The sequence below is a fragment of the Phaeodactylum tricornutum genome, chromosome 6, assembly GCF_000150955.2.
Source record: "Phaeodactylum tricornutum CCAP 1055/1 chromosome 6, whole genome shotgun sequence".
In the NCBI taxonomy this organism is placed as follows: Eukaryota; Bacillariophyta; class Bacillariophyceae; order Surirellales; family Neidiaceae; genus Phaeodactylum; species Phaeodactylum tricornutum.
The window spans coordinates 621359-647117 of record NC_011674.1 but is presented as its reverse complement, the minus strand read 5'-3'; the positions used below and the strand labels follow the sequence as shown (position 1 = coordinate 647117).

General features: G+C 49.6%; 14 protein-coding genes across 14 annotated transcripts; 10 read left to right on the top strand and 4 right to left on the bottom strand.

The window, feature by feature from the left end:
• Positions 1-278: 278 nt before the first annotated feature.
• Positions 279-1854, bottom strand: helicase_6 (predicted protein; the record flags this gene model as incomplete). Its single annotated transcript, XM_002179223.1, has 2 exons — positions 1728-1854; positions 279-1602 (listed from the first exon to the last, which is right to left on the bottom strand). Coding segments are annotated over exons 1-2 (1428 nt in total), but the record flags the coding sequence as incomplete, so codon positions are not given.
• Positions 1855-2389: 535 nt separating this feature from the next.
• rps19 (predicted protein) lies at positions 2390-2884 on the top strand. The gene has a single exon (XM_002179443.1). The coding sequence runs from the start codon at positions 2419-2421 to the stop codon at positions 2860-2862; it is 444 nt and encodes a 147-aa protein (XP_002179479.1). The 5' UTR covers positions 2390-2418; the 3' UTR covers positions 2863-2884.
• A 321-nt stretch (positions 2885-3205) lies between these two features.
• PHATRDRAFT_45260 (predicted protein) lies at positions 3206-5153 on the bottom strand. Its single transcript, XM_002179222.1, has one exon. The coding sequence runs from the start codon at positions 5064-5066 to the stop codon at positions 3282-3284; it is 1785 nt and encodes a 594-aa protein (XP_002179258.1). The 5' UTR covers positions 5067-5153; the 3' UTR covers positions 3206-3281.
• A 374-nt stretch (positions 5154-5527) lies between these two features.
• On the top strand, positions 5528-7245 carry PHATRDRAFT_45259 (predicted protein). The gene has a single exon (XM_002179442.1). It carries the CDS (start codon positions 5598-5600, stop codon positions 7065-7067), a length of 1470 nt encoding a protein of 489 aa, XP_002179478.1. The 5' UTR covers positions 5528-5597; the 3' UTR covers positions 7068-7245.
• Positions 7246-7601: 356 nt separating this feature from the next.
• On the top strand, positions 7602-8081 carry PHATRDRAFT_34908 (predicted protein; the record flags this gene model as incomplete). The annotated part of the gene is made up of 1 exon (XM_002179441.1): positions 7602-8081. The coding sequence occupies one exon, from the start codon at positions 7602-7604 to the stop codon at positions 8079-8081; it is 480 nt and encodes a 159-aa protein (XP_002179477.1).
• Positions 8082-8524: 443 nt separating this feature from the next.
• PHATRDRAFT_45258 (predicted protein) lies at positions 8525-9865 on the top strand (the record flags this gene model as incomplete). Its single annotated transcript, XM_002179440.1, has 1 exon — positions 8525-9865. The coding sequence occupies exon 1, from the start codon at positions 8558-8560 to the stop codon at positions 9863-9865; it is 1308 nt and encodes a 435-aa protein (XP_002179476.1). The 5' UTR covers positions 8525-8557.
• Positions 9866-10144: 279 nt separating this feature from the next.
• On the bottom strand, positions 10145-11758 carry PHATRDRAFT_45257 (predicted protein; the record flags this gene model as incomplete). The annotated part of the gene is made up of 1 exon (XM_002179221.1): positions 10145-11758. The coding sequence occupies exon 1, from the start codon at positions 11627-11629 to the stop codon at positions 10145-10147; it is 1485 nt and encodes a 494-aa protein (XP_002179257.1). The 5' UTR covers positions 11630-11758.
• Positions 11759-13210: 1452 nt separating this feature from the next.
• On the top strand, positions 13211-13534 carry PHATRDRAFT_34905 (predicted protein; the record flags this gene model as incomplete). Its single annotated transcript, XM_002179439.1, has 1 exon — positions 13211-13534. One exon carries the CDS (start codon positions 13211-13213, stop codon positions 13532-13534), a length of 324 nt encoding a protein of 107 aa, XP_002179475.1.
• A 627-nt stretch (positions 13535-14161) lies between these two features.
• Positions 14162-14840, top strand: PHATRDRAFT_45256 (predicted protein; the record flags this gene model as incomplete). The annotated part of the gene is made up of 1 exon (XM_002179438.1): positions 14162-14840. The coding sequence occupies exon 1, from the start codon at positions 14397-14399 to the stop codon at positions 14838-14840; it is 444 nt and encodes a 147-aa protein (XP_002179474.1). The 5' UTR covers positions 14162-14396.
• A 1293-nt stretch (positions 14841-16133) lies between these two features.
• On the top strand, positions 16134-17555 carry PHATRDRAFT_45255 (predicted protein; the record flags this gene model as incomplete). The annotated part of the gene is made up of 1 exon (XM_002179437.1): positions 16134-17555. The coding sequence occupies one exon, from the start codon at positions 16134-16136 to the stop codon at positions 17553-17555; it is 1422 nt and encodes a 473-aa protein (XP_002179473.1).
• Positions 17556-18565: 1010 nt separating this feature from the next.
• PHATRDRAFT_34902 (predicted protein) lies at positions 18566-19441 on the top strand (the record flags this gene model as incomplete). The annotated part of the gene is made up of 1 exon (XM_002179436.1): positions 18566-19441. The coding sequence occupies one exon, from the start codon at positions 18566-18568 to the stop codon at positions 19439-19441; it is 876 nt and encodes a 291-aa protein (XP_002179472.1).
• Positions 19442-20009: 568 nt separating this feature from the next.
• Positions 20010-22744, top strand: PHATRDRAFT_45254 (predicted protein; the record flags this gene model as incomplete). Its single annotated transcript, XM_002179435.1, has 2 exons — positions 20010-21686; positions 21764-22744. The coding sequence occupies 2 exons, from the start codon at positions 20010-20012 to the stop codon at positions 22742-22744; spliced, it is 2658 nt and encodes an 885-aa protein (XP_002179471.1).
• A 110-nt stretch (positions 22745-22854) lies between these two features.
• PHATRDRAFT_45253 (predicted protein) lies at positions 22855-24804 on the bottom strand. The gene is made up of 4 exons (XM_002179220.1): positions 24590-24804; positions 23817-24458; positions 23187-23772; positions 22855-23056 (listed from the first exon to the last, which is right to left on the bottom strand). Exons 1-4 carry the CDS (start codon positions 24704-24706, stop codon positions 23022-23024), a joined length of 1380 nt encoding a protein of 459 aa, XP_002179256.1. The 5' UTR covers positions 24707-24804; the 3' UTR covers positions 22855-23021.
• A 419-nt stretch (positions 24805-25223) lies between these two features.
• On the top strand, positions 25224-25421 carry PHATRDRAFT_8239 (predicted protein; the record flags this gene model as incomplete). The annotated part of the gene is made up of 1 exon (XM_002179434.1): positions 25224-25421. A coding segment is annotated over one exon (198 nt), but the record flags the coding sequence as incomplete, so codon positions are not given.
• Between the last annotated feature and the right edge of the window lie 338 nt (positions 25422-25759).

Genomic DNA, 25759 nt, shown 5'->3' with positions numbered 1-25759 from the left:
GCGACCCTTGTCAAAGTGGCTCACAACACCCTTGTCTTTTCCCCCACCAGTAGCAAAGGCCTCGAAGACAGTCTCTTTTGGGCGAAACTGAGAGACTGCTTTCAAAAATTCTTCACGTTCTTTCAAATTTTCCAGTCTCCCTTCTGGTGCGTCCTTGAGATGAAAGTCGTGTTCCATCCCTTTTAATAGAGGATGAGGGGGTATTGACCCACTACCAACCCGCTGACCCGTTTCTATTCGTTCTCCTTCCAAGATCGCTTTGGCACGACGAACGCCTTCACGACTAGCTTCGGTTCGAGTCCGGCGATATTGTTTCATGGCGTTCTTGCAAACTTTTGTCAGAGCACGGAGTGATTCAGCTTCCAACGACCCACTTAGCTCCGAGTCCATGATACGTTGAACGTTTTCAACTTCCATGGTTAAGATTGATTCGGGGACGCATCCATAGTGAACCATATCGGGCGACATCTCATTGAGCGTATACGTTGTTTCTATTGTTTTTCCATCATCGGTTTTCTGTTCTGCCGACATTGGTTTTCTTCCGAGAAAAAGGTGTAGTTCAATCATGTATGGCAACTCGTCTGGCTCTATCAAACCCCAACAATACCCAATTCGCCCTGCGCGTGCCGCTCGTCCAGATCGATGAACAAACAATTTCGGAGATGAAGGAAAATGGTAGTGGATGACGTGATCGATGAGCGGTACGTCGATTCCACGAGCGGCAACATCTGTTGTCACCAAGATAGGTCTCTTTCCGCTTCTGAAGGCTGCGAGATTTATCTTACGAGCCTCTTGATCCAGAGTTCCATAGATCATTACAGCATCAAAACCTGCCGCTATTAGTAGAGTTGTAACATACTCGACGTGGTGTCTAGTAGCGGCAAAAATAAGGGATAATCCGGTCCGACTGTCTGCGTGCTCTTCCTGGTCTTCTTTAATATGGTGCAAAACGTGAAGAAGTGCGGCATCCTTGTCAAGACTACGACACGTAATGAACGCAATGCGAAGCTCTTCCGAAACGCTCGCTTCCTGATCCAAACGAACAACCGCAGGATCTACTGCAAAACCGGACTTTGTAAACTCTACTAGAACTTTAGGCATCGTGGCGGACAACATAACTTTCTGGCAGGTTTCTGGCATACTGCGAGCAATTTGACGGATTTGCATAGAAAAGCCCATTTCCAACAATCGATCCGCCTCATCCAGGATGCACATGGCGCATCCTGCAAGCTTAAAATCCGGAATTTCGGACAAGTGATGTGCCAAGCGACCAGGTGTCGCGATAATCACATCTGGCTTGGAGGCGAGTTGATTGAATTGTTTTTCCATTCCTTCTCCTCCGTGAATACCGATGGACCGGATGTCTGTGTCTGCCGCCAACTTATTCATGACCCTTAGCGTTTGTTGAGACAGCTCGCGTGTAGGTGAAAGAATAACACCTCGCACATGGTTGCCGTTTTGACCCTTTGGTGTATCCAATAGCTTTTCCAGTAGCGGAATCAGAAAAGCACACGTTTTTCCAGACCCAGTTCTGGCCATTACTACAGTATCGACACCAGTCAAAACAACAGGTAAAGACTTCCGCTGCACCGGCGTAGGCATCTACAATATGCGGAAGGGAAAGTGAGATAATGTCTTTTCTCCTGACAATTGCAGGATGTTTCGACGAAGAATAACAGCGTCGCCTTCATCAACAATCTGTCAAAACTGGTAGCAACGAAACTTACTCGAAATCCCATCCGGATAATCCCCTTGTAGACTTCATCAGATAGTCCTAACGCTTTAAAACCATTGCCTCCGCTGCTACCCCCTTTTTTCGTTGGGTTCACCATGGTGGGAGACAATGGATATTCTGTTGTGAAATCGAAAAATGCACAAAACCTATTTGGTTGGAGGGAATGGAAATAATCACACATATCGAATTCATCGTCCTGTTACGAAGCCGGGCAGACGGACAGGACATTTTTGTAATAGTACGAGCGCCATAGAATGCAAGGATACTAGGGAAGTCGCTCCCAAAGAGCACAGTCACCGCCGCTCGTATACTCAATCGTGTGTCTACCGCTTTACTAAAAAGTGCTTTCACGGGAAGTGTCGTTAACAAACTCTCGTTCGGCCGAGACCCCTTTGGTAACGCACATCCGTCCAGAAGCTGAATAGCGAGGTACGTGTGGACCATGGCGTGTTACGTAGATTGGCAATACTTTGAAACTGAATAGATAGCAGAAATAGCCAGCTGGCGATGCCGGAAATAAGAGTACGAGTGGCGGCGGAAAAAGTTACATTCACAGTCAGATCGATCAACAGCAGCCGAAATTACGGCTGTTATGTAGAATTAGAGCTCCACTACCCAGTCTCTAAAAAACTTTTGTTGTTCGCCGTAATTTGCAGATATCCTCTACGGTTCTTGTCATAAAGATGGACGCTGAAAAGGTTGCCGAACTGCGCAAGAAGCGCCAATTCCGAAAGTTCACCTTTCGTGGTATCGAGCTCGAAGCACTCCTGGACTTGACCAACGATGAGCTCATGGACTTGGTCTGTGCACGCGCACGTCGTCGCATGTCCCGAGGTCTGAAGCGTAAGCCCATGGCATTGATCAAGCGTCTGCGTCAAGCCAAGAAGGAAGCTCCGCAAGGCGAAAAGCCTCGTGGTATCAAGACCCACTTGCGTAACATGATTATTGTTCCGGAAATGATCGGCAGTATTATTGGTATCTACAACGGAAAGATGTTCTGTGGTGTGGAAATGAAGCCGGAAATGATCGGCATGTATCTTGGAGAATTCGCCATCACCTACAAGCCTGTGCGGCACGGACGTCCCGGTGTCAGCGCAGCGCACCAAACGCGATTCATTCCGCTTTAAAGTAAACCCAATCTTATTGCTTATGTGAAACGCTGTGTTATGACTTGCCCGAGTGATGGTTATTTTCTAGTGGTGGTATATCTTTCGCTTCATTTTATTGTTTTCGGAAGAAAAAGCTAAGCTGTTACGTCTACAAAACTATCTAGAGTCCATACCAGCATTGGTTCACGTTTTTCAATTGGGTCTTGATACCACGAGACTTGAATAGTCTTCACCATTCGTAATACCTTCAAGAGCATTGACCAAAGATGCTGCCGTCTTTGCTCACAGAGGCTATATACCTAGAACTCGGAAAGACGCAAAAACAGGTTGACTACAGGTCCTCTCCCAGCAACGGACAATGCCAGACACAATTGTAGGATACTAATAGCTTATACTGGCGGGATTTTGGTCCCTCCTGCGCCGCACGGCAGGGTTCCTTATGTCGGTGTGAAGAATACGTTGTTCACTTGGACATAAATATTGCTCGCAACGCCGACCACGGCGGCGACCAACCCAAAGGCGACGAAGAACATGCTCATGTAGTAGTCGCTCTTGTGCGCGCCAATGACTTCGTCGGAATCCTCGGACGGCCCCCGCAAGGGTTCTCCAGTTTCCAGCTCGAGTGCGGCCAGAAACTCCTTGGTACCCCTCGCCCCCCTCGAGGCAATGGCGGTCCATAGAGGGAAACCGTATACCCACCACCACCAAGGTTTACCCGTTCTGGATGTTGAGGCGTGGTCGTTGCCGGTAGCCTGTTCCATCGTCGCGGTGGGATCGCCCACGACGGGAAGTTCAATTTCTCCTTGCGGATCAGTACTAGTACTGCTACCGTGGGGTGCCAAAAGCTCCCTCGTGTAGGCCAAAAAGGCGTCGCCGTTGATTCCAAAATACACCAATCCCGGTCCCATGTAGGCAATACAGGAAGCGCCGAGGGATCCCGTCAGTGACAAAACTGGACCCAGATCGTTTAAAAACAATGCTGGAATAAGCGTTGCTATGTAGATCACCAACGTTAAGCGTTCCCGACGTCCCAAGAGACCAAAGAGCCACTTATGTTCCGGAACGACTTGTCCGTCTGGTCCCACCGTTTCGGCATCCATATCACCGTTGTAAAGCAACTTGACGAGTACGTGGCGGGCCACGAAGCATTCCATGGGGTAGGTAAAGAACATGGTGACGGCGAGGAGACCTCGTCCAGCGTTGGCGGGTACACTGTCGGCGTCAAAATTGTTGAGAATGTCGCCGCGAGTTTCGTCCAAAAATCCCAAGTAGCCGGCGACGCCGAGCAGAATACACAAGACGACGGACGTCGTTATGGATCGGAAGGTAACGGCGGCCCAGCGTGCGGCGGTTTTGTTTTCGAGACTGCCGCTGACGATAAAGGCGGAATGTTGGCAAGCCATGGCTGTACTGAGCACACCGAGACCAATAAAGAGTTTACTGTTGATCCAGTTGTCGGCCAGGATTTGCCCGAAACCGCCGGCGTCGCTCACACTGGATTTGACGGGAGAGAATGCAATGACGAATCCCACCAGTACCACGTCGGCCGTGACGGAGAGCAGGGAGGTAAAGGCGAGACTGGCCATGTCGCGCATCATACTGAGCGGCACGACAATGACCAAGCTAGTGATAAGCATGACAAATTCACGTTCCCAAAAGTCACCGTCTGTGTTTGTGTCCTGATTTTCCGGGACTTCCAGTCGCAGAACTACCGGCACGGTATCTTTAATGATGAGTAGGTAGGCAACCATGGCTCCGTAGGCGAGAATGAACATGTTGACGAGTACAAAGTAGTTTCCGGCTCGTCCAAAGGGTATCGTCATGAGGTCTTCGTAGGTGAGGACGCCGAGATCTTTGAGTTTGGGGTGAAAAGATGCGAGCTCAATAATGACGCGCAGACTCTTGTCGGTCAAGTAGGCCACCAGGAGGAGAAGCAAGAGCCCCACGATGAATCCGGCTTGGCGGATAGCGTAGGGGATACCGATAATGCCGGCGCCTACGATGGAATTCATCAAATTGCTGGAAGTGCCCAAAATTCCGGATTTAGTTTTGGGTAGAGAGATATTGGAAACCTGCCGGAGCACGGGAGTATCCCGCGCCATGGACAAGGACGACGGTGGATTAGGTGACGTTGTTTCGCCCTTGGGGGTATCCGTAATGCCAGTACCCTTCGTCCCACCCAGGACTGTGCCATCGTTGTTAAAATCTGGGGATCCGTCCATGTTAGTCAAACAGTAAGGGGAGCTGGAAAGAACAATGGTATCGTCCACTACTTCTTGTACAGAGGTCGGTAGATACGTAGGGAGGTGTAGATCCACGGACGTTGTGATCTTTTGCTTCTGGAACCTGTCGCACGGGGGCGCATCTACGTTTTTACTGGGTATTTTTGTTCGGTAACGGTTACTCTGCACGCCTGTCTGGAAGGCTGTGCGGTCTTTTGGGTGTACGGTTAGCGTTCGGCTATCGAAATTCTTCGAAGACCACGAGCCGCCCTAACCCTGAAAATGCCGAGTCAACTATAATTATCGTGACGCTCCTTCTGGAGAAGTAGGACAACCACCTATCTATGCATAAGATTCCGTAAGGGTATACGGTATGCGCACGAAACCTCCCGAACAAGTCACAACGACTACGGATCAGAACCGAACGACCATGGCGCCACAGGCATTTTGGATTCGCCAATTTACATTTAACTGTAACCTACACAATCCTACATCGTAGTCGTTCACCAAACGCTTCTTGGGACTTTCTGTATGTCGATACCAGATGGTGACTTCGCGGATGAAGACGGCCGGCGACAGCAACAGGCCGAGCCATCGACCGATTCTTCGGCCCGCGTGACCGCGTTTTTGTCACAAGCGGGTCTCGCTGAAAGCACGATCGATCCACTTTCCTTGGCTGCCTTGGAAGAGCTACTGCCAACGGTAGAATCCGTCAAGAATTCGTCGGGATTGCTCCCCCTGGACGACGAGCACGCCGTTTTCCCAGCGGCAACAGAGTCGTTGGATCCGATCCCCGGTGCCGGCACGAATATTCCTTCTCTCTCCACTCCTTCTACCCGTTCTCTGGCTGGGGTTGGTGCCACGCCGTCGCACCCCTCTCTTTCTACACCTACCATGACGAAAAGTCTCGTAAATACCAACAATCACGGCACTCCGAACGATCCACCAATTACTACGACGGAACAACTTATTTTGGAAACGCTGGAATACCAGACGCAATTACTACTGAAACTGCATCAACGAGTGGAGAAACTTTCCCAACGGAATCCTCCACAATCACAAGGGGACGCCTCGGTTAAGGCAATCGAGTGTGAGTCCGAACAGGCCTCGACTACGGTCCCTGTCACCCCACCCAACGACCAGCCACCGCCCCAGCCTCGTGGTGGTGCCGCCCGACGTCCACTGGTTATCCGTCGCAACCAGAGAAATCGTCGTCCCAATGTTGGAGAACAATGGGGACAAACCCGTATTTATCGATTAACCCGATTACTGGTGGGACTGTATCGGCAGCGGGTGCAGGAACTCGATATGGGGCTCATGCTCAAAATGCTAGTCATGGTGGCCATCTTGATCGCCCGCATTCAAGGTAGTCGTCACCGACGACATCAAGAAACTCCCGAAGAAACTTCCTGGTTGTGGATGTACCGATTCTATTTTTCGTCCTTCTTTATTGTGGTAGCGTTTCTGTACCAAACCGGATTCTTGTCGTTCGTCTACTGGTTCGTAGTGAAGGAAAAGTACGTGACCCGCATTCTGCTGGATGCGGAAGACTTGGATGTGGATGCGGAACTGGTACGGCAGCAACAGCGACCGGAACCACCCCGGCCGGTGCCTCGTGACGCCGAGCCGCAGCCTAACGCCGAAGGAGCGAACAACGATGTGCATGAGAATCGTGAGGGACCGGTGGGCGGTGCTGTTCGTGACGGCGACTGGCAAAACACAGTTTTCGGAGGCCGCATTGCACCGCCTGGTCAAGGGGTAATCGGTGTGGCACAGGATATCGGGTACTTGTTGATCACATTTTTCCTCTCCATCTTTCCCATGTGGCAGCCGGAACGACCTCCGCAGCCAGTGGAAAATCGCGCAGACCCAGAGGCGGACGAATTGCCGCAAGACATACAGCAGCCAGAGAACGGCCCCGGTGAACTGCCTCAAGTTCGAGACCCCGTAAATCCAGTTGAATCGGAATCTGAGAGCGAAGTCGAAGATGACAGCGACTAAGGACGTTACGGATTGCGGTCTATATCCTCGTGTCTTCGAGGCATGCAAAGGCAAACACTCACCTATCTCGTATGCAGACGAGCTCGTTTGGATTCTTGCGGTGAATACTTGCATGGACGGGTATTGCACTTCTTCCAAGTTGACCGAGGCCCTGGAGGATAGCAGATTGATGCATTACAAAGGCTTCCCAGTCGTTAAACTTGGTTAGGATAGTAGATCGATGAAGTTAAAGTTTATCTCGTCGTAAATTTCGGTTGCTGTGAAATGTTCTTTCGTTATTACATTATGAACACTTTCAATTTCAAATTGATTGCTTTGTATTTTACTTTGCCACGCAGTGGGCTAAGAGTCAGGGTAGGGCAGACAAACTTATGTACGTACGTGTTGATCGGTCGTGTTAACCTGTAATCCATAGTGGACCATTGCCCAAGCAACCACATGAAAACAGCCGACACGGCGGTTTCACGCTCTCATTCATATCCAAAGAAAAGAAAATCACTTGCTTCAGGAATTTTCCATTGAGAAGACGCAGAAATGAATCAGCTTCTGTTCGTGTTTGCGTTTCTGTGCCTTAGCACAGTGTCGTCGTTTACCATTCCAGTGCGGCACTCAGACCAACGGGCAGTTTTGGTGTTCGCAGGCACCAAAGAAGACGAAATTGCAGCATTGGAAGAAAAGCTGCGCAGGTTAAAAGAAGACGAGGATCAAAAGATGAAAGAAGAGGACCTCAACGTATTTGCCGCCGATCAGAGGACGCTGGAAAGAGTACGAGGAAAAGACATGCTGTTGTCCGAGCAAGAACTAATCGAAGCTCAAATAATGGAAAAGCAAGACGACAGCGATGGCAACATAGTTCCCAAAGTTGCGGCTGCTTTGGGGCTAGCTGTAGCCTTGCTTCTATTTGCGCAAATCCCTGTTGGTCAAGAGGATTATCAAAAGTACTCCGTGTCTGGTTCGTCAACTGTGCGAACAATTGATCTTGGAGACTTAAACAGAGATGTATCGCGCCCGTAGTTCCCTGTACGTGGCATTGGACAGAGAGAGCCAACATTTGCTGAGTTTGAAGCAAGAGTCAGCATTTCTTGATTGGGAAATTACTGCGCAATATCCGCCGTTCACGTTTTGACAGGAACCTCCTTCCGAACAACTTTTAGCTCCTTTTCCATTCGAAGTAGAGGCGATACACCTGATGCGTAGAAAAGTGTATATCAGAAGGGGTGTTGGCCTTTAATCGTCTATGTATAACTCATAGCTAGCTTTGCTTTTAACATGTGAAAACAATCAAAGTGAAAGGCTCATGTTAGCTTACACTGCACCCGAGGAATTCGGAATCGGGAGCCAACCATGGCTGCGGAAACACAAATATTGTCAATGCCTGTTTTTTGGGAGAAACGAAGCGAGAAAAAAGCGTCGTGAAAAATAAACCGAAACATAATTCTCGACAATGGCGACCCTCCGGGCAGCAGAGTTTTATTCTCCATAGCTCCGTTATGGAAAAAGTGCCACGTTATCCATTATCGGTGATTCTTTCGTTTCTTACTGAGACAGAAGGAACATCGCTGCTGATCACTAAAAGGCGCTATGCATACCAGCTGCTACCAGTTTTTCAACAAAAAGTTGATGGCTTCGAAGGCTTATCCGTACAAAATGTGAAGCGCCGTCATCGGTTTATGCCACTTCCAGTACAGGATCCATTCACTCTCTTAGCCAGATCAAATACCCGTCGCCTGTATCGACGGAGAACCAGACCGACTCCTGGCCTATCTACATCAGCACTAGCCTCTCGGGAATGGGGCACGAGCCCTCGTTTTTCACACGAGCTCGAACTCTTGCGATTTCTGTCCCAGGGACACGAGCTTTGCAAGCACACCGGTACTCTACTTGTTTCATACCCACGATCAGGCAACACATTGGTGCGAACATTGTTGGAACGTACGACCGGTATCGTGACAGGCTCTGATACTCGTCCGGATCGGGGGTTGTCTCGGGAACTCGCTGAGCAACATAGTCTTGTTGGAGAAGGCATAAGTCAACCCAATCTTGTGAGCTTTGTCAAGACGCACTGGCCTGAACGTACAGGTAATGCACAATATACTGGAAAACGTGCTGTGCTTCTAGTTCGTAATCCTTTCGATGCGATCGATTCGTACTGGAATATGAATGCTACCAAATCGCATACACGCTCCTTGGCCGACGAAGTATACAATCGGTTTCGTGATAAATTTGGACGGCTAGCTCGGAATGAGATTCAGATTTGGATTAAATTTCTAGATTTTTGGATGACAGAGAGCGGTGTTCCGGTTCTAATTGTTCGATTTGAAGATCTCGTCGAAAATACGGAGCGTGAATTGAGCCGTATTCTGCGATTCTCTTTTCAGCAGGCAGAGCTCTCGAATGCTTGGCAAGACCGTATTAGGCATGCTGCGAAGCACGAGATCGACGCGCTCGGATCCTATCAGCCTCGGAGTGCTTCAAGAGGTGTCGCATCGATAGGGAAGTCCCTTCGCAAAAAGCGCTATTCTGATGACCTTTTGTGTTACCTACACACTTCATCCCAAAGCCATCGTGTTGACTATTTGAAAAGGTTTGGCTATGACGTTTGCACACAAGGATTCCCATTGAATCTAAAGTTTGGATGTTACGGCGACTCAAATATGGAGTACAGGGTGGCAGACACATCTGTCCAGGTGAATGTTGGAGCACCGATTCGTCCCGTTTCTTGTGAGTTTGGTCGGTTGCTTCAACAGTGGCGATACTCAGTTACCGACACGGATCGAAACCCCTTACCGACTGTATAACGACGGAATGCGAGCTAACTGCTAAAATGTAGTCTTTGCTTCCCGGAAAAGTCTATTAGGTGTAATGCTGCCTATGGATTCCGTTGCAGAAATCCATCAAAACTACGTAGTCATACAGTTGACTCTTCATTCACTGCCAGTTGACATGAGAGAAGAACTACTTTGCACGATTGTTGCCTTAGAAAGCAGGTCTAACGACGCACCATCATGCTCACTGGATCAACCTTTTGCTTGAAACCTGTGCGCAAGCCGTTCGAATCAGTGAGTGCTCCGCCACTACTATAACGAATGCTGGGGAGGAGCTACCATAGCGAAAGGGCAACTGTGGGTGACCCCCAACTTTGCTTGCATCCGCTTAGCATGAGAATCTTGCCAATCGACCACAAATTGGCGAGTATGCTTTTGGTGGAAACGAATGATGGTTTCGCGGAGTGGCGACCATGGTAACGCGGCAGCCGTGTAAAGAGTCAAAAGTACAAAGTACGTTGTACTAAAACCCCAGAGTAACCAACGACGCCACCAAATAGGATGTACAGGAAGCCGCAATGCATCGGCCAGAGCATTGCCGACAAAGCGCCGGCATTGCAGACATCGAAAATAAAACCACAATTCATCCGACGAATGCTTCTTTTTTACGCCATCAACATTATTCATAGACTCTTCTTCCCCCTCTTTCATTTTCTTTCGTCCAATCCGTAATAGATGATGAGCAATTTTCACCGAAGAAGCATCGGGATCCATGATATGTGCAACGATTGATTCGAAAATTGCGGTGGAATGCTCAATACGATCGGCTCTTTTTGGGTTCCAGCCTGGTCCACAAGGATCCAGCGGCCGCAGCCGGTGAGCTTTCGAAAGTTTGCGCGGAGCTTCAGTGGGGTAGTATACATGCACCCCCAACAGCCAACCAATATAGCGCCAAGTCGCTAAATAGTCCTCGCGTTCCTGTCGAGACAGGGCGAATCCCAGTACCATCTCACAGGCCACCAAGGAATTCGCGGAAAAAGCCAGGAGGGTAGCCGCCATGTCTTCTTGATTGATGGGGACACCAAGTTCGGCCGTTTTCCAGGCGCGCTGAGATGATGTTGGTCGCTGCAGGAGTCCTCGTCGGACCTTGGCGTGCAGGGCGCGTACGTGTAAGGCCGCCTTCCAAGCCGCTCCGTTGGGTACGAGGGTCACGCTAGCTGGATTCCCAAAGCACTCCGCCAAGAACGCGCCGGTATCGATCAAACGCTCCTGTACAGACTCTCGTGATGCGGGAGGGGCCAGATACCCCGTACTCGATAAGACGGCGGCAATCTTGGATATGGAAAAGCCCGGGACCAGCGATCGATAATAGAGACTGATGCCGATAATCGGAGAATACGCCAAAAAGACTTGTTGTCCGCGTTGGAGCTGATCCACATCGACCCATTCGGGGAGACAGCTGTAGTTATGGTAAAACTGTTTAAGCGCACGCTCGGCGGCGCTCAATGTGCCCTCGGATTGATGCGATTTCTCCAGAGCTTGTTCCGCCAGCACGAGTATATCTTGGCCAGGCCGAATGGCGTTTCCTTCCCGATGCAGGAGATCCAAGATATTATCGATTTCTTCGTCACCCTGCTGCCGATAGGGTGCAAGTTGCGCCGGAGTCAAATGCCGTCCTCCTTGGTCGTACTCGTGCCACATAACTGGTTGCCCAAATAGCACCCGCCGACGAGCGTACGGAGACCAGGTATGCTCGGGAGGCAGTCGCAGTGACGGAATATTGGTTGCGGAATACATAATGACGGATCTATGCTCTTACGTAGCATCGCCATGTATGCAAACTGATCCGTGATATGGTTGCCAGCCAACACTATCGCCGGCCCTCGGTGTTGGGAGCTCTAGTTCTTTGCAATGGCGTCGAGTCAGGAAAAACAGTGCATCGAAAGTGAAGAGGGGATTTTGTTGATCCAACTCCTGGTAAGGACAACGTCTCACCAGAAGTTCAATCGCCTACTGCTAAAAGCCAAGTCGCTTCCGTAACATACCGAATCACAGCCCCACAGTCCCTACGAATATCCAAGAGTACAATGTAGACTCATAATCTTCGTAGTTCATCGTTGTCCTCAACTGTGATCTCCATCGTCATTTTGTGTTCTTCAATAGATTTTGCGAAATTTAGGAGTTAACGATTGAGGAAATTCCCTATTCGGGCGACGCCTACTCTAGAGGCCGCAATTCCCCTATTCCTGCCAAATCCGAGATATTCTAAGTAATAGTTTTTGAGTGCGAATTACCTCCTAAGTAACATAACCAATTAGGAACTTATTCTTCATATTTTTCTGTAATCGTCAGAAGTATATTTCTCATGCATCAGCATCAGAGTTGGTGGTAAAAATCAGATCGTAGTCCTCACCCATTGGTGCAGTCACAGTCGCTACCTAACCTTCAAAGGCCTTAGCTAGAAACATTTATTCTTTCTCTTTTTCCTCTACAAACAAGATAACATGCCTGACAGTGGTCGAATCACCAGTCTGCTCCCAGCAATCTTTTTGGTAAACACAATGATACTCAATCCAGGATAGAGCAAAGGCATGAAGCATTCTGGTCCGGAAATTCCAATACCGCGAAGCAAAATGGATTCCTTTCGGCTATTTTCAAAAGGCTGAAACCAAATGTGGTGGAAAATTGTTGTCTTTGCGTTGATTCAGGTCTGTGACTTTGTCGTCAGACGGAAACACTCCCAACCTGGAACCAGCTCTGATCAACGGATCCCTGATATCATCAGCACATTGAGAATGTTGGCGGCGTTTGCTCCAGCAATATCATGTGCAAAGTATCCCCCACATGCGCGACCTTAGAACGCGGAACATCTAAAGCGCGCAAACAAGCTTTGAAGTGTTCCACGTCCGCTTTGCCGAAAATTCGGCAGCTTCCCCCATTCCGCATACTGTGTCGCCAAGCCACTGGGCGCGTCTACACTGTGCCACCGCAAGGGGACTGTACTGCAACATCAGGGTTGGCATAAACACCATTGGAAAACAGCGGTTGTTGATGGCACTATACAACTTGGACTTGATTGCATCAAGCCAACACATTTCCACGTATCACGGTCAACACCAACATTCAGCAGGTGCGGCCTTTCACCCCATTGATGAATCAAAGGAATTAATGTTGAAACAACTCCTGGATCTTTCCAACAACTATATATTCAATAATGTCAATGCCTATTTTCCCAAGAGCGTCTCTTTGAAACGTTCCTACGTCAAATCTTTGGCAATCTCGTCCACTATTTCGATCGCATGGTAAATGAGCACGGTACCAGCGGGAATGGGAAAATTGCGAATAAGCCACTAGCGGGTTTGATGAATACGATTGCCTATGCTGAAGAAAAAAAACCCGGTATCGACGCACCCGGCCCCTGCAAACATTCCATTGCATCACGTGCACCACGACATGGACTTGTCCAAAGAATCCTTCCACGAGATTTTTCTGCAAGTCATGGCGGAATACCCTGACGACGACGACAGACATATTGACGCCCCCACGCAGGATACACGACGTTCCTCTGACTCTAACACTACCTCACCGCTCCCATCCGACGTCGTGGTCGGACGGCGCCCATCGTGTGGTTCCGTCCTGCCGGAGATTCTCCGTGCCCACGCGGAAGCCTACACTGCAACGGCCCGAACCTCACACCATTGATTCCCATCGGAGCAGATTTTGGAACAAGCGCAGGCACGTGGTGTCCAGTTCTGGGAAGTTGCAGGGACCCGTGCATTGCAAAGTGGTGCCTGTGAGAGCACCAGTCCTGTTGTGATCCTCGTCACGGACCGACAACGCATCCACAATTTTCTGCGGCAGCGCATGTCGGCGACGGTACAGCAAGCCTTCGACAGCAAGAAAGATGAGCTACAGGTGTGTCCACGAAAGGACCCGCACACAACGTGAAACAGCGACGTCCACCATGGTGAGGAAGCCACCAACCCTGCTCACCCTGGATCTACCACAATTCCGACGCTCGTCAAAGCACCAAGGCTACTGCCAATTCTGTGACTACTCGCAACCGCGCATTCCCGCTCGATTCGAAATAATTGACTGATCCTAGTATCGTGCCTGCCTCCGACCACAACGACAACAGTCATCAACGCGAGCGTGACAGCCCTGTGCCACTTGCCATCCCATTTCTACCCAGGATGACGGACTGGGACAATTTTTATGCAGCTTGCTTTACAAGCAATGTTTACGGATCACGATTCAACGTTTGCCTCTGCTTTCGGCAAAACGTACGTGTCTCCCGAAACCGTGCCGGTTCCTGCTCTCCCGGCGCCTCCCCCTGCTTTCGATCGGGCGCACTCCTTGGCCTTTTCGGTTTCCGGCAACTGTACAAGCCAATCAACTCTCTCTTTTCATCCTATATCTAATCGCACACACGATCCAGCCGTTTCACCACTCAAGCCATGTTTCTTGGATACACCAGAGCAGCCTGTGGTGCCAGACATCGTCCACAACTCGCCAATTGAACCCCGTCCCACCAAGAAGCTACGCACAACGGAAACAATAAATAATGATGACATATGGCCTTGCGCGTTGTGGCCACAACATGAATTGCAGCCAGGGAACAACACAATGTGTGCCACTCGCCCCACCACCGGCCCAGAACAACTCCCAACCAGTCGCATTGCTCCCCATGCCAATTCTTTTGCCCAAAATACCGCCATCCCTGAACAAAAACCTGACTTTCGACACGTCATGGCTCTCCGCCGCTCAAGTGGCCACCAAGAAAAGTGACCCCGTCGTGAAAAGGAATAAGGACAGAGAAGAGACCTCCGCCAGCATTCTTGTCGCCTCGCGACCTAGCATGGTTGATCCACGGTTGGCTACGTTCTTGGAACGCTTTGACAACGCCGAATGGCGATTGCAAGCCCTGCAGCCCGAAAATGCCAAACTCCAAGCCAAGGTGCAGGAAGCCGAACGGCAAAAACGCGCCATGCAACAGTTGGCAACGTAAGTGCCTCGATAGAAACCCTCATAGATAGAATCGGCGCGGCAATCTACAGTGTCGTAGCTATGCACACTTGGCCTGTAGTAACAAAAGTCAGAGTTGAACGGTCTCGCTCAATAGCTACACGTTGCATTGTTCGTGCTACTCCGACAATCAGACGCTATTTGTCTCAAAGTGTTGTAAATGTGGTAGGAGTAGGGATCGTAGGGAAGCGTCCCAAACATAAGGCGTGGGTGACTTTGCGAGCTCGTCGGCATGCAGGGACGACGTTGCACCACCACTGCAGCAGTAGCCAATTCCTCTGTACCGATCGTGTTGTAATAGAGGAAAGGGCAATGACTCTGAATCCAAGTAATTGTCCAAACCGTCACACGTTCCTTTGCGAATATATATCTGATGTGGAGGCGTGCTGTTGTTGTCGGTTTTTGTTAGAACAAGTAATGGCGCGTCCTTGGGCTGAGTCGGAACGGAGGAACTCGGGGTCCATGTTTTCTCGCGTAGCGCAAAAATGCATTTCTTCGGTAACGATTCCCTGTTTGGCGAAATGCATTTGACTGTAACGTTTGTACTTGCCCTCACGCTTTTCTATTCCCGGTGCAACTTGAATAGCTTCGTCTTGGGATCAACGCCCTGCGGCCCCAAGGTATTGTGAAAATCCAGGTATAGTTGGTCGAGGTCTCTCAAATGGACGCAGCAGAAACAAAAGTAGTGCGCTAACAGGTTTAGTACATATGGAGCCAAAACGACGCGGGACTGTAGAGGCGGGTTGAAAAGTTGCCCCCATTGTGATTCATTCGTGGCAAGCTTTCACTGACTGTGACTGCACCAATAGGTGCGGACTACGAACTGATTTTTATCACCAACTCTGACTGATGCTAATTGCATGAGAAATATACTCCTGACGATTATAGAAAAATATGAAGGATAAGTTCCTAATTGGTTGTGTTACTTAGGAGGTAATTCGCACTCAAAAACTATTACTTATAAAATCTCGGATTTGGCCCGAATAGGGGAATTGCGGCCTTTACATTAGTAGAGGCGTCGCCCGAATAAGGAATTTCCTCGCAACGATTCCTTCTTCGAAATCGTAACCAAGAAAGGTTAAACTTTAAATATTGATTCAAAAACTTGAAACGTCCAAAGCATCGATAGGCATGCCTAACTGATAGCGACAGTGAACGAGTTGCCCGTATATTGCAGCAATCGACGTTGGCATGACAGTGAATCGATGCATGGAGTGCCGAAACAAGAGACTGTATCGACATTGAGGCGTCGTACGTCCTTACAAGGTCATTGAAAATGGCGGGGACGCGACTAATCATCCAGGTGTCTTTTTTGATTCCGTACGTAGCGCTGCTGGCGGCGGCGGTATATTGGGGACTCTTCGATGACCTGTTGCTGGTGCCACTGGTGCGGCAAGATGGGAGACCCGTGCTGTCTCGCGCATCCCTTCCACCCGCAACACTCGCACGTCTTCCACCCGTGCGGTTGGCAACCATCGAAACGCAAACCTTCTTTTGGGAACAAATTGTGAAGCAAAGATTGCCGTGGCAGTCCGTGCCGCCCGCAACGCGCCTCTGGGAAGTCTTGGAATCGCCGCACGCGTTACATCTGTCCTTGTGCCAGGATCCTTGGAGCGTGTTAGATATGGAACCGTACGAATCGTTCGCTGATGTGTGGATTTGTGAAAGTCCACCACCCCAGCGCCACGATCATCCGCGAATCGTTGTACGTCGCCGTACCCTAATATTCTATCCGACCAATTTGCAACACCGCGAGCGCGAATGGGCACTGATTTTGCCCGCCATCGAGACGTCGCAGCAAAAGCTAGAGAAGGAGCTGCATTTGACGGTATGGGTGGATCCATACCACACTTCAGCAGTTGAGGTGGTGGAGCGGATCGAACAGTGGAGAAGCCAACAAGGATGGTCCGACTGGCCTTGCTTAACTTCCACCATTACCGATGTGCGGGTTGTCAAGAACGGGAGAAAGACCAAAATGCTGAACGTCGACCAAATCTTCCAAGTTTTGGCGAATGACTTCGATTCTCGGAAACGTCGTTCAAGTGAACATTTGTACTTGTGGTTCTACGCCACGACCAATCAGGAAAACACAACCTTGGCCGTGGTGGACGAAGCAGTTTCGAACCTTTTCTTGACGACGCTCGCCAATACGACCACTTACAACGAAAAGGTGTCTTTTGTTTCTATGCATCACAGGATCAATGACTGGCTGGGATCATCCTGTCTGGGCATGCCGATGATGGATAGCAGCGGCATCGATTGGGAAGCGGACGAGTCTTCCAATGTCCCCAACCTCTATACCACACTCTGGTTCCACGCTCTGTTGCCAACAAAGTATGCGGAAATATTTTCAAATATGCAAGCGACTAAGCAGAAGCTGCTAGAAACACCGCGGACGGTTCGACTAACATCACATGGCATTGCAGAGGATTGGAACGGCATAAGTCGGACCCTACAGAAAGCCAACCAAGCTGCGGAAAATGGCCACTTTGCACGCGTACTGAGTCATTTGAACGAGGCGGATTTGCGGTGGCGCAATCTACAGAGGGATCCGGCGTGGTTGGAGCCGTTGGATTTTCCGTGGGATCAGTACGCGGCTATCTTCGCGCCCCTTCTTTTGCCGACAATGCTACCCGCTATTTTGGGACTCGGAAGGGAATATAAACGCTATCGTCGACTGTGTAGTGCCAAAATATAAGCGCGCACAGAAACGGAGTATGATTGTGTCATATAGAAAGAATACGAAAGATACTAGCGGACCCTTTCCTATTCCGATAACATTGACCTGATCAATGCCCCTGCGCTTTGAAAAGCAGGGATGGGCATGAACACGCGTTTTACAGACTGGGTGTCAAGGTCTATAGCATTAAATGACTGTTTGCCTTGCCGAAGGATGATCAGAGTTCCTTCTGTAGACGTGCGAGTTAACCTTAGTTTTGCTCTGATTCCAACACGAGAAGGAATTCGGATTTGATGTAAAGCCTGCTCTGCCTGCCCTCTGAATCAGACTAAACTTACATTAGTATGGAAGGTAGTATGGTCTTCCATCTAGTCAAATCACTACTCTAATCTAGATAGTAGGGTTCAAATGTTTTCAGATTTACAGAAGGATTTTAAAACCTGTTCTTGTTTCCAGTTCAGAAATGCTCAACGGACATTTCACGAGATTAATATGTACGGTGAATACGAACATTTCATAACATTTTATGATTTACTGTCAATCAATCGTCTTGCTTTTTATTTGAGAAGTTGAAGGGCGGCCGTCAGGAGCTACTAGCTAGGACAAAAAGCTCAATATCCGTTATTGTTTGCACGAAATTTTTGAGGATTAGCGTCGAATGCCACATGGTTTCTCTAAGCAGACAATCCTGACACAAGTAAAACTGGGAGTCACCTAGAAGCTCTGTGAAAGCTTGGTTCGAAGTATTGCCTTACAAGACTGCGAATTCCGCTGATACACATGGCAGTCCAACAGGACCTATAACATGGAAATTTTCCCCTACACAATGATTCGCGAAGATTTAGTCTCTGGCTAATACTTGGGAAGCGAACAATCTCTCCGGACGCAACGACAAAGAAAATCGGGAAGCCACCTAGGCTCCTTGTCAAATATCGTATACTAAAAAAAGTGGCCATCGGCGTTGCTGAACAAGCAGAACCGCATCAGCCCATAGCTTGCTAATTCTTTTTTGTAGACCTCTGTTTCCCATGGTCAAAGCATTGCAATCGCTCCGAAGGACGACGAGGCTCCCCAGAGGGTCTACGATAATCCTGTTTACTTTGTCCCTCGCCACGTTGACGGTGGCGGTCCTTACATTCCTGGTATTCTCAGAAGTTCAAACACAGTTCGAGCCGTTAGGGACACATACGCCGTGTGAGATAGGAGTACTTTACAGGGGGCCAGCGGGCATTCCCGCGTTGCGCAGCAAAGCCGATCTGGGACCGCTAATGCAAGCACGTGGATTTACAGACGGCGCCGAAGTAGGTGTGCAGAGCGGCGTCCACGCGCAACAAATTCTCCAAGCCTGGACCAGCTGTCAGAAGTTTCATCTGGTGGACTTGTGGGGGCATCAAGAAAACTACAAAGATTCGGCCAATGTTGTTCAAGACAAACAGGACAGCCTCTTTCAATCCACACAGAATCGGCTGCAACCATGGAGGCACATTACAACCTTCCACCGGATGCTTTCGACGCAAGCGGCACAGCGAATTCCGGACCAGTCCCTGGACTTTTTCTACATTGATGCTCGCCACGACTACTGCGGTGTCACAGAAGATTTGCGAGCATATTACCCGAAACTCCGACCGGGAGGTATTCTAGCGGGGCACGACTTCTTATCCGCTGCTGAGATCAAGGCATCGGACCCCGCTCAAGACTGGTCCCTTTGTATGGATGGCACGGTAAACGCGGGAGCGGTCAAAGGTGCGGTGGAGCAGTTTGCTCTGGACGAAGGTCTAACTTTTTCCGTCGTGTACGCCATGAACGGAGTTTATCGATCGTGGCTTCTGCAGAAACCCACGCGCATGGAGTGCGTTGAGACTATGGGAGGCTACGGCTCAGATCTAGTGCGACCCGTGAAATAATTGTAAATTGGTCTCGCTCAGATCCGAAATGGGACAATAAACTGTTGTTGTCCACATCCACAGTTAACTTTAAAAAAGTTTTCGAAGCATTGTCTTTCAGGGGGGTGTAGAGTGTAGGGATTTTCCAAAGCCCGATCTGCGGTGTCACTATACGACTCGATTGATTCGCTCTTCGCGCCGAAATTTGTGTCCGGAGGGATTTTGAACCACGCCACTCGCGCCCGCGCTTCTCGCATTCGCTCCCGGGTTTTCGTGGAAGTCATCGCATCGGCCATGTCATACGCTCTGCACAGCTCTACAATCCCGTCGCCTGACCCATTGCTTTTCTGTGTCGTCCACGCTTGCCTACCACGACGGTAATCTTTTCCTCCCGAACATCTCGACGCATCTCTAACAGGATCCGATACGATTGAAAGCGCTTGTGTACCTTTTCGTCGAACGTTTGCCTCGCGTCGCAACTTCCCCCCTTTCGCTGACGGCTCTGGCAGCTCGACTTGTTGCCGCCTTTGGGCTCGCTGATTCGAGTCGTCCTGCCTCTATTAGCCCTTTCATTCGGTACGACTAATTTATGGAGCCGCTGGACTTGGCAGGGACTTGCTCGTGCAGCCCTGCGTCGGAATCGCAGTCTCAATCGGAAAACCCCCTCGGGAACGAGCCGTCTGTATCCGGAGCGGGTATTCCTCGCACAGCCCTGGGGGACACCCAAACGAACCTCCCACGAAACCAATTTAATCGGAGTCCAAGCAAAACCCCCAACAGCTCCCTCATTCCTTTAACTACAAGTAACGCGTCGAAGTTCCATTCCATGACGTCTCCAGTGTCGACGCAGGAGAATACTCGCTGTACGGTATCCAGTAGCGGCACTTTCCCAGCGCTCCATGCCCCCGAGAGTCGCACAGCTAATACCAATGTTGCTTCCGGAAACGAGGAAGAATCGCTGACGGTCCGAACGTCAGCGCGGGTGGCGGCCGCCGCTCTCCAGCAAATTCAACGGCGCCGACCGTTGCGGCACGTACCCGGTGCGGGGTGCCGCGTTTGGGTCGACCCGCAACCGGATTGGTTCGGTCCTGCTCGGGGTCTCGGAGCATGGTATCCCGCTACCGTTGTCAAGAGGATGCGCCGAGGCGATAAGGTTCAGATCCACAGTCTCTTTTGCGACGTCACGGCATGTTTCGGCACCGACGTGTTACCTACTTCCCGTGTGCACTTGACCACCACTACGCCACCGGCAAACACTCGCGACGTTAGGGTTGGGGACGAGTGCTCCAGCGTATCGCGCATGGTTTGGGATACGGACGGTAACCTCTTTTACGACGCGGCACCCAGCAAACTGTTCGTGGGGGATCTCGTCCTGGCGCATTTTCAAAGAGGTCGAGGCGACGCAAACCCACTCGGCGTTTGGTTCCGTGGACGGGTCATTGCCACGGGTATCTTGACCATGCATCCAATCACTCGACAGTCACTTTCGCAACAGGTATGTACGGTTGCCTACGATGATGGGGATGTCGAAGAGAATATACCATACCCGAATGGACAACACCTAATGCGTTTGGAAATAGGCCGGGAGAATCCATCCTGGCTGCGGGAACTGAGTGTTCCAATTCCATCGAAACGCTGCAAGCAGGCCAAACAAGGCCGCATTGCCAGCGTCGAAGGAACTGTCAAATTGGAATATGACGACCCACAAACAGGTCAGACAGTGCGGGAAAGCCGGGCCTACAACGTAGTCCTACAAGCTTTGATTCAGGATCGTACCCATCGCGCAGCGGTGGAAAAGAAAGCGCCCTACGAGTGGCCGTATCTGGACGAAGGAATAGCGGTAGCACCTCCGCTGTCGCTGAATCCGACCAAAACGATTCGTCGATCATCTCATAAATTTTCTTCGACGCGCAAACGTGTGCCACAGCATCTAGGACCAGAGACAGACGATGAGGAGCCAGGTAGACGTACTGCGCTGGTCCGCAAGAGTAAGCGGAAGAGTATTGTCCGACGCTGGGACTTGCCTGTGCATGATATCGACACGGATTCGGGAACCGATAGTGGTGATACATCTGATACCGATGACTACGCGACAGAACAGGAGGGTCCTTCATTCCGATCATCTAAGCATCGTGAACAACCTTGCTCAGCTCTTAAACAGACAAAAATCGTTCACAGTCAGTGGCGACGGCCAAACGACGAAAAATTGCAACATCCAAATCGAGTAAACGGAACGCCCGAACCAAGTCAGATCTCTTGGGCCGCGGTAAGAGTGTTGCTCATTGCGCTCCTGAATCTCCTCTCCCAAATAGTACACTAAGGCACGTAGCAGACAACTTGCAGAAGCTCAAGCCTATGCCCGAATCATTAGCTACAACTATTGGCAAAGCAATCAACGGGCCCGAGCCCCATTTGGGTGGCGATTTGCTTAATCACATCGCTTCTCGCTACGATCGGGGTCCAACCGGTGCGCTATACCTCACCTTAATCAAGCTCGTAGTACAAGGGCCTCAGTCGGGGTCGGTAAGCTTTCCTGATTGTGATCGCCTACGAATAGGACAAATGGGGTTGAAGGAGCTGCAAAAGCTCCCAGGTGTTAGCACACAAATCATTTCCTTATTAACCGCTTCACATTGGGAGAATGGTTTGGAACAACTAGCCAGCCACAAGTATACGGCGCCAGGCGATGTCAGCCGGTATTCGGAGGCTGCATTTCTACGAATGGGACAGAACTTGCATGCAAAACGAGTTTGCTCAGATTTTCTGCTAAGACTTCTTTCGCACCAATTGGCGCCTGAAATCGCGAAAGATCAAATCAACGACGAGGTCTTTGATCTGCCCTTCATCTTCAACATCGTCAGCCACAGGAGAGGACCAAAGCACGGGTTAGAAATGGTCTTGAAGGCAACCACGTTGCTTTGGATTCAGCATGGTCATTTGGTCCTAGCCAAGCCTTTGGGTCTATTTGAGCAAGAACATCCATCCTTGACCAGTAGGCTTTTCGTTCAAACTCAATTCCGGGCTCTTTCGTCATCACTTGGAAAGATTTGTAGCTACCTCTCCTGGATATACATGAAGCACGCCCACGAGAGTGTGGATGATATTTGTGTTCTCATTTCCAATTTCGTTTGCACAGCTATATCCGAAACAACTTTTGATCCTTCTTCTTTCTTAGGTGCCAAAGCAAATATGCTACAACACTGGGGAAAGGTCAAGTTTCAGTTTCTTACTTCCCTGGACAAGACGATTGTGCCACAACTTCGACCTAAACTGGCTGAGATGCTGGGAGTCGGAGCCTACTACAATGCTGCCTTTGGCGACTGACGAAAGCAGAGTCAAGGTGAATACTTAAATTATAGTCGTAAATTACCACCTGATTTGAAAACAACGTTCCGTTCTTTTCGAAGCCGTCGTCGGAGCCACTGAGGTCTTCGAAAGCCGTTGTCAACGGCACGTTCGCTAAGCAAAATTGAAGGGTTGGACAGAATTTGCAATAGTACTTTACCGAAGACACGCTGCCCACCTCGACAAGACAAGACATCAACGAGAACCTTGCGTCTAGAGTAGCCAGTAAGAAACGCGGAATCCTGTAAAAGTTTTTTCATTCTTTGTAGGTCAAAAATACGAGTGCCAGGTCTGTGCATTAGATTCAGTATCGTCTCTTCAACAACAGCGCTAGTGGACGGGTTGCGGAGCAACCTGTTGAGTGCGTAGGGATACACTACCCGCAACACGTTGAATGATGGATCTAGTCCTCTCGCAATACCTTCCAGCGTTGCCAAAGCGCGAGCGTTGTTGAGAAAGTACGGGGGAAGCGTAAATTCAAATCGAGTCACCAAAGAAAAAAGAGACGTCAAGAGAACATCGAAGCGAAGTTGTGGTACAGGAGAAACGCCTTCCGCAATCGCTTCATCGCTTGGAAACTGAAGCACGTCAGATAATATTTGGTTGAGAGCAGCTGCTAGAGCTGCTTTTTCGAGAGGATTTGCCATGACTGAGGGCGCGAGAAGCTGCATTTCCGCGAAAAGATCCGCCACCGCTTGAACATTACGTGCAAACACCAGTTCAACGACGGCACAAACAAGGCCGTCACGAACCTGCTCTGGCACTGTACTCAAAACGCCGAAGTCGAGATATCCGAGCCGCATGCCTTCTTCCGTTCGTACTTTGATAAGATTACCAGAATGTGGATCAGCGTGCAATATTCCTGTATCCAGCAATTGCGACAATGTGCATTCTATACCTGTCTCGATCAATCGCAGATTCTCCGCCTTGCCTCGACCGTTTTCGGTATCCGTAAGTTTACTGCCATCAATCCACTCCATGACGAGAACATGCTCGGTACAAAGACTCTGAATTATTTCGGGAACAATCACACGAATCGATGTTGATGTACCCTTTCGAACAGAATAGAGCTTTGCAAACGTTTCCATGTTGTTGCTTCATTTCCGTAGTCAAGCTCCTCAAACAATCGGGTCATAAATTCATCCACAGCATCGACTAGCTTTGCAGCCACCAAAGGTCGATTCGATCCTGGTACACCAGCAGGAAGCGACTCCAGCCATGCCGCTACAGATTTCAGCAGCAATGCGTCCTGCTCGACAGTTTTATGGATGCCGGGCCTTTGCACCTTGATCGCTACAGCTCCATAGCCGGGCAGAGTAGCTTTGTACACCTGTCCAATACTTGCCGCTGCGATAGGATACTCCGATAAACTAGTAAGAATGGCGTCCAGTGCTGTCGTACTGGCTTTGTTTTGTAGCTCTGATCGAATTGTTTCACGAGCAGTCTCCGTATCGAAAGTTTGCATATTGTCTTGCAGTACGATCAAGGCATCGGCTAACTCTCTCGGGACAATATCGGGTCTAGCGGATAGAGCCTGTCCAAACTTGACAAAAGTGGGACCAAGAGCCTCGATAGCTTGAGTAACTCGCGCGGCGTTTGTCACTCCACTCTCTTTGTTACCACGTAGCCAAAACTCACCCCATTCTCCTTTCGTTGAAGGAAAACCATCTCTAGCGAGCGATGATAGCAGGGGCTGTAAAACTTGCTTTGTCAAGACTGAAGAGATTTTTAGGAACCGATCCTTCGATGCTCGCTCCGTGTTAGGCAGATGAGGTTCCTTACACGACAAACTTTCATGGAAAGTGGACGTTCCAAGCAACTTACACCGTCCACCTGATTTTCGTATTGACAGTGAGGTCGAATCCGAATCGATGGAAAAGGGCAAGCTTGTACGCAATATAAGGGCTGCAGCGCAAAGTCGTCCAAGTAGACTGGAACCATTACACCGAAATCTCTCTACCGATGGCTCTTTACATTTATACTACTCGATTTGAAAAGGACGACTGAGGGTTGCCTTTATGGTGAATGGGCTGACTCCACAGCTCATCTTTCATTGTGAGAATGGTTTCTAACCAAGACCTAGTGTTTTGTGAGAGGCGAAAATACGTGTACATCTCATAGTCAGTTTCAAATTTTATAAATATTCAACTCAAAAAATGAGTGTAACTGTGAATTGCGGACAGTGATTCGATTGCGAAACCGTCTTACATTACACTGGGCAAATATCAAATGGGATTGCATCCACCGTTTGATGTCATCGGGCAGCCATCCTCAAGACTACCATGGAAATGTTGTGGAGGACCCTCGCAAACGTCATGTCCACTTGATAGCACAGTCGATAACAAATTCGACAGTCTGCAAGATGATATCCAAAGGAGAGCTACTATTCTTCTTCATTTTGCTAATCAGATGTTGGCCGCTGTTGGCCTCAACACCCCAAGGGCGCGACTTCAATCCGTATCGCGTGCTGAATGTTTCGAAAGATGCTACCAAAAACGAAATTCGACAGAGTTATCGAAGCCTCTGCTTAAAATATCATCCTGACAAAAACGTGAATCGATCAGGGGCGGAGAAAAGAGCTTCCGAGGAACGCTTTAAGCAGATTCAAAAGGCATATGCGTTAGTTGGCGATATCGAAGCTCGTAAACAATACGACTTCCATTCGCGGTTCTCCTCGAATGCTTTTCCGCCAAGTAGAAATAGGAAAAGTAGCAGCCCGTATGGCGCTTTCACAGCTGACTCATCCTACGAAGATGTGATGCGAGCTTTCAAGGCGCAGTTTTCAGCTCGCCCACGTACATCTCAATCTCATCCATTCGACAGATTTTCCGCAAATACCTTGTTCACTCGGAGCCCTTTCGGAAGTGCGGGTCTCAATGGGTCCTCGCTGAAGAGTGTCTATTTACAAAAGTTCAAGGTCTCGCTGCGGGATCTATATACGGGCCAAATAGCTGTCGAGTTAAAACTACGCGATGATCCTTGGCAACGTTACAC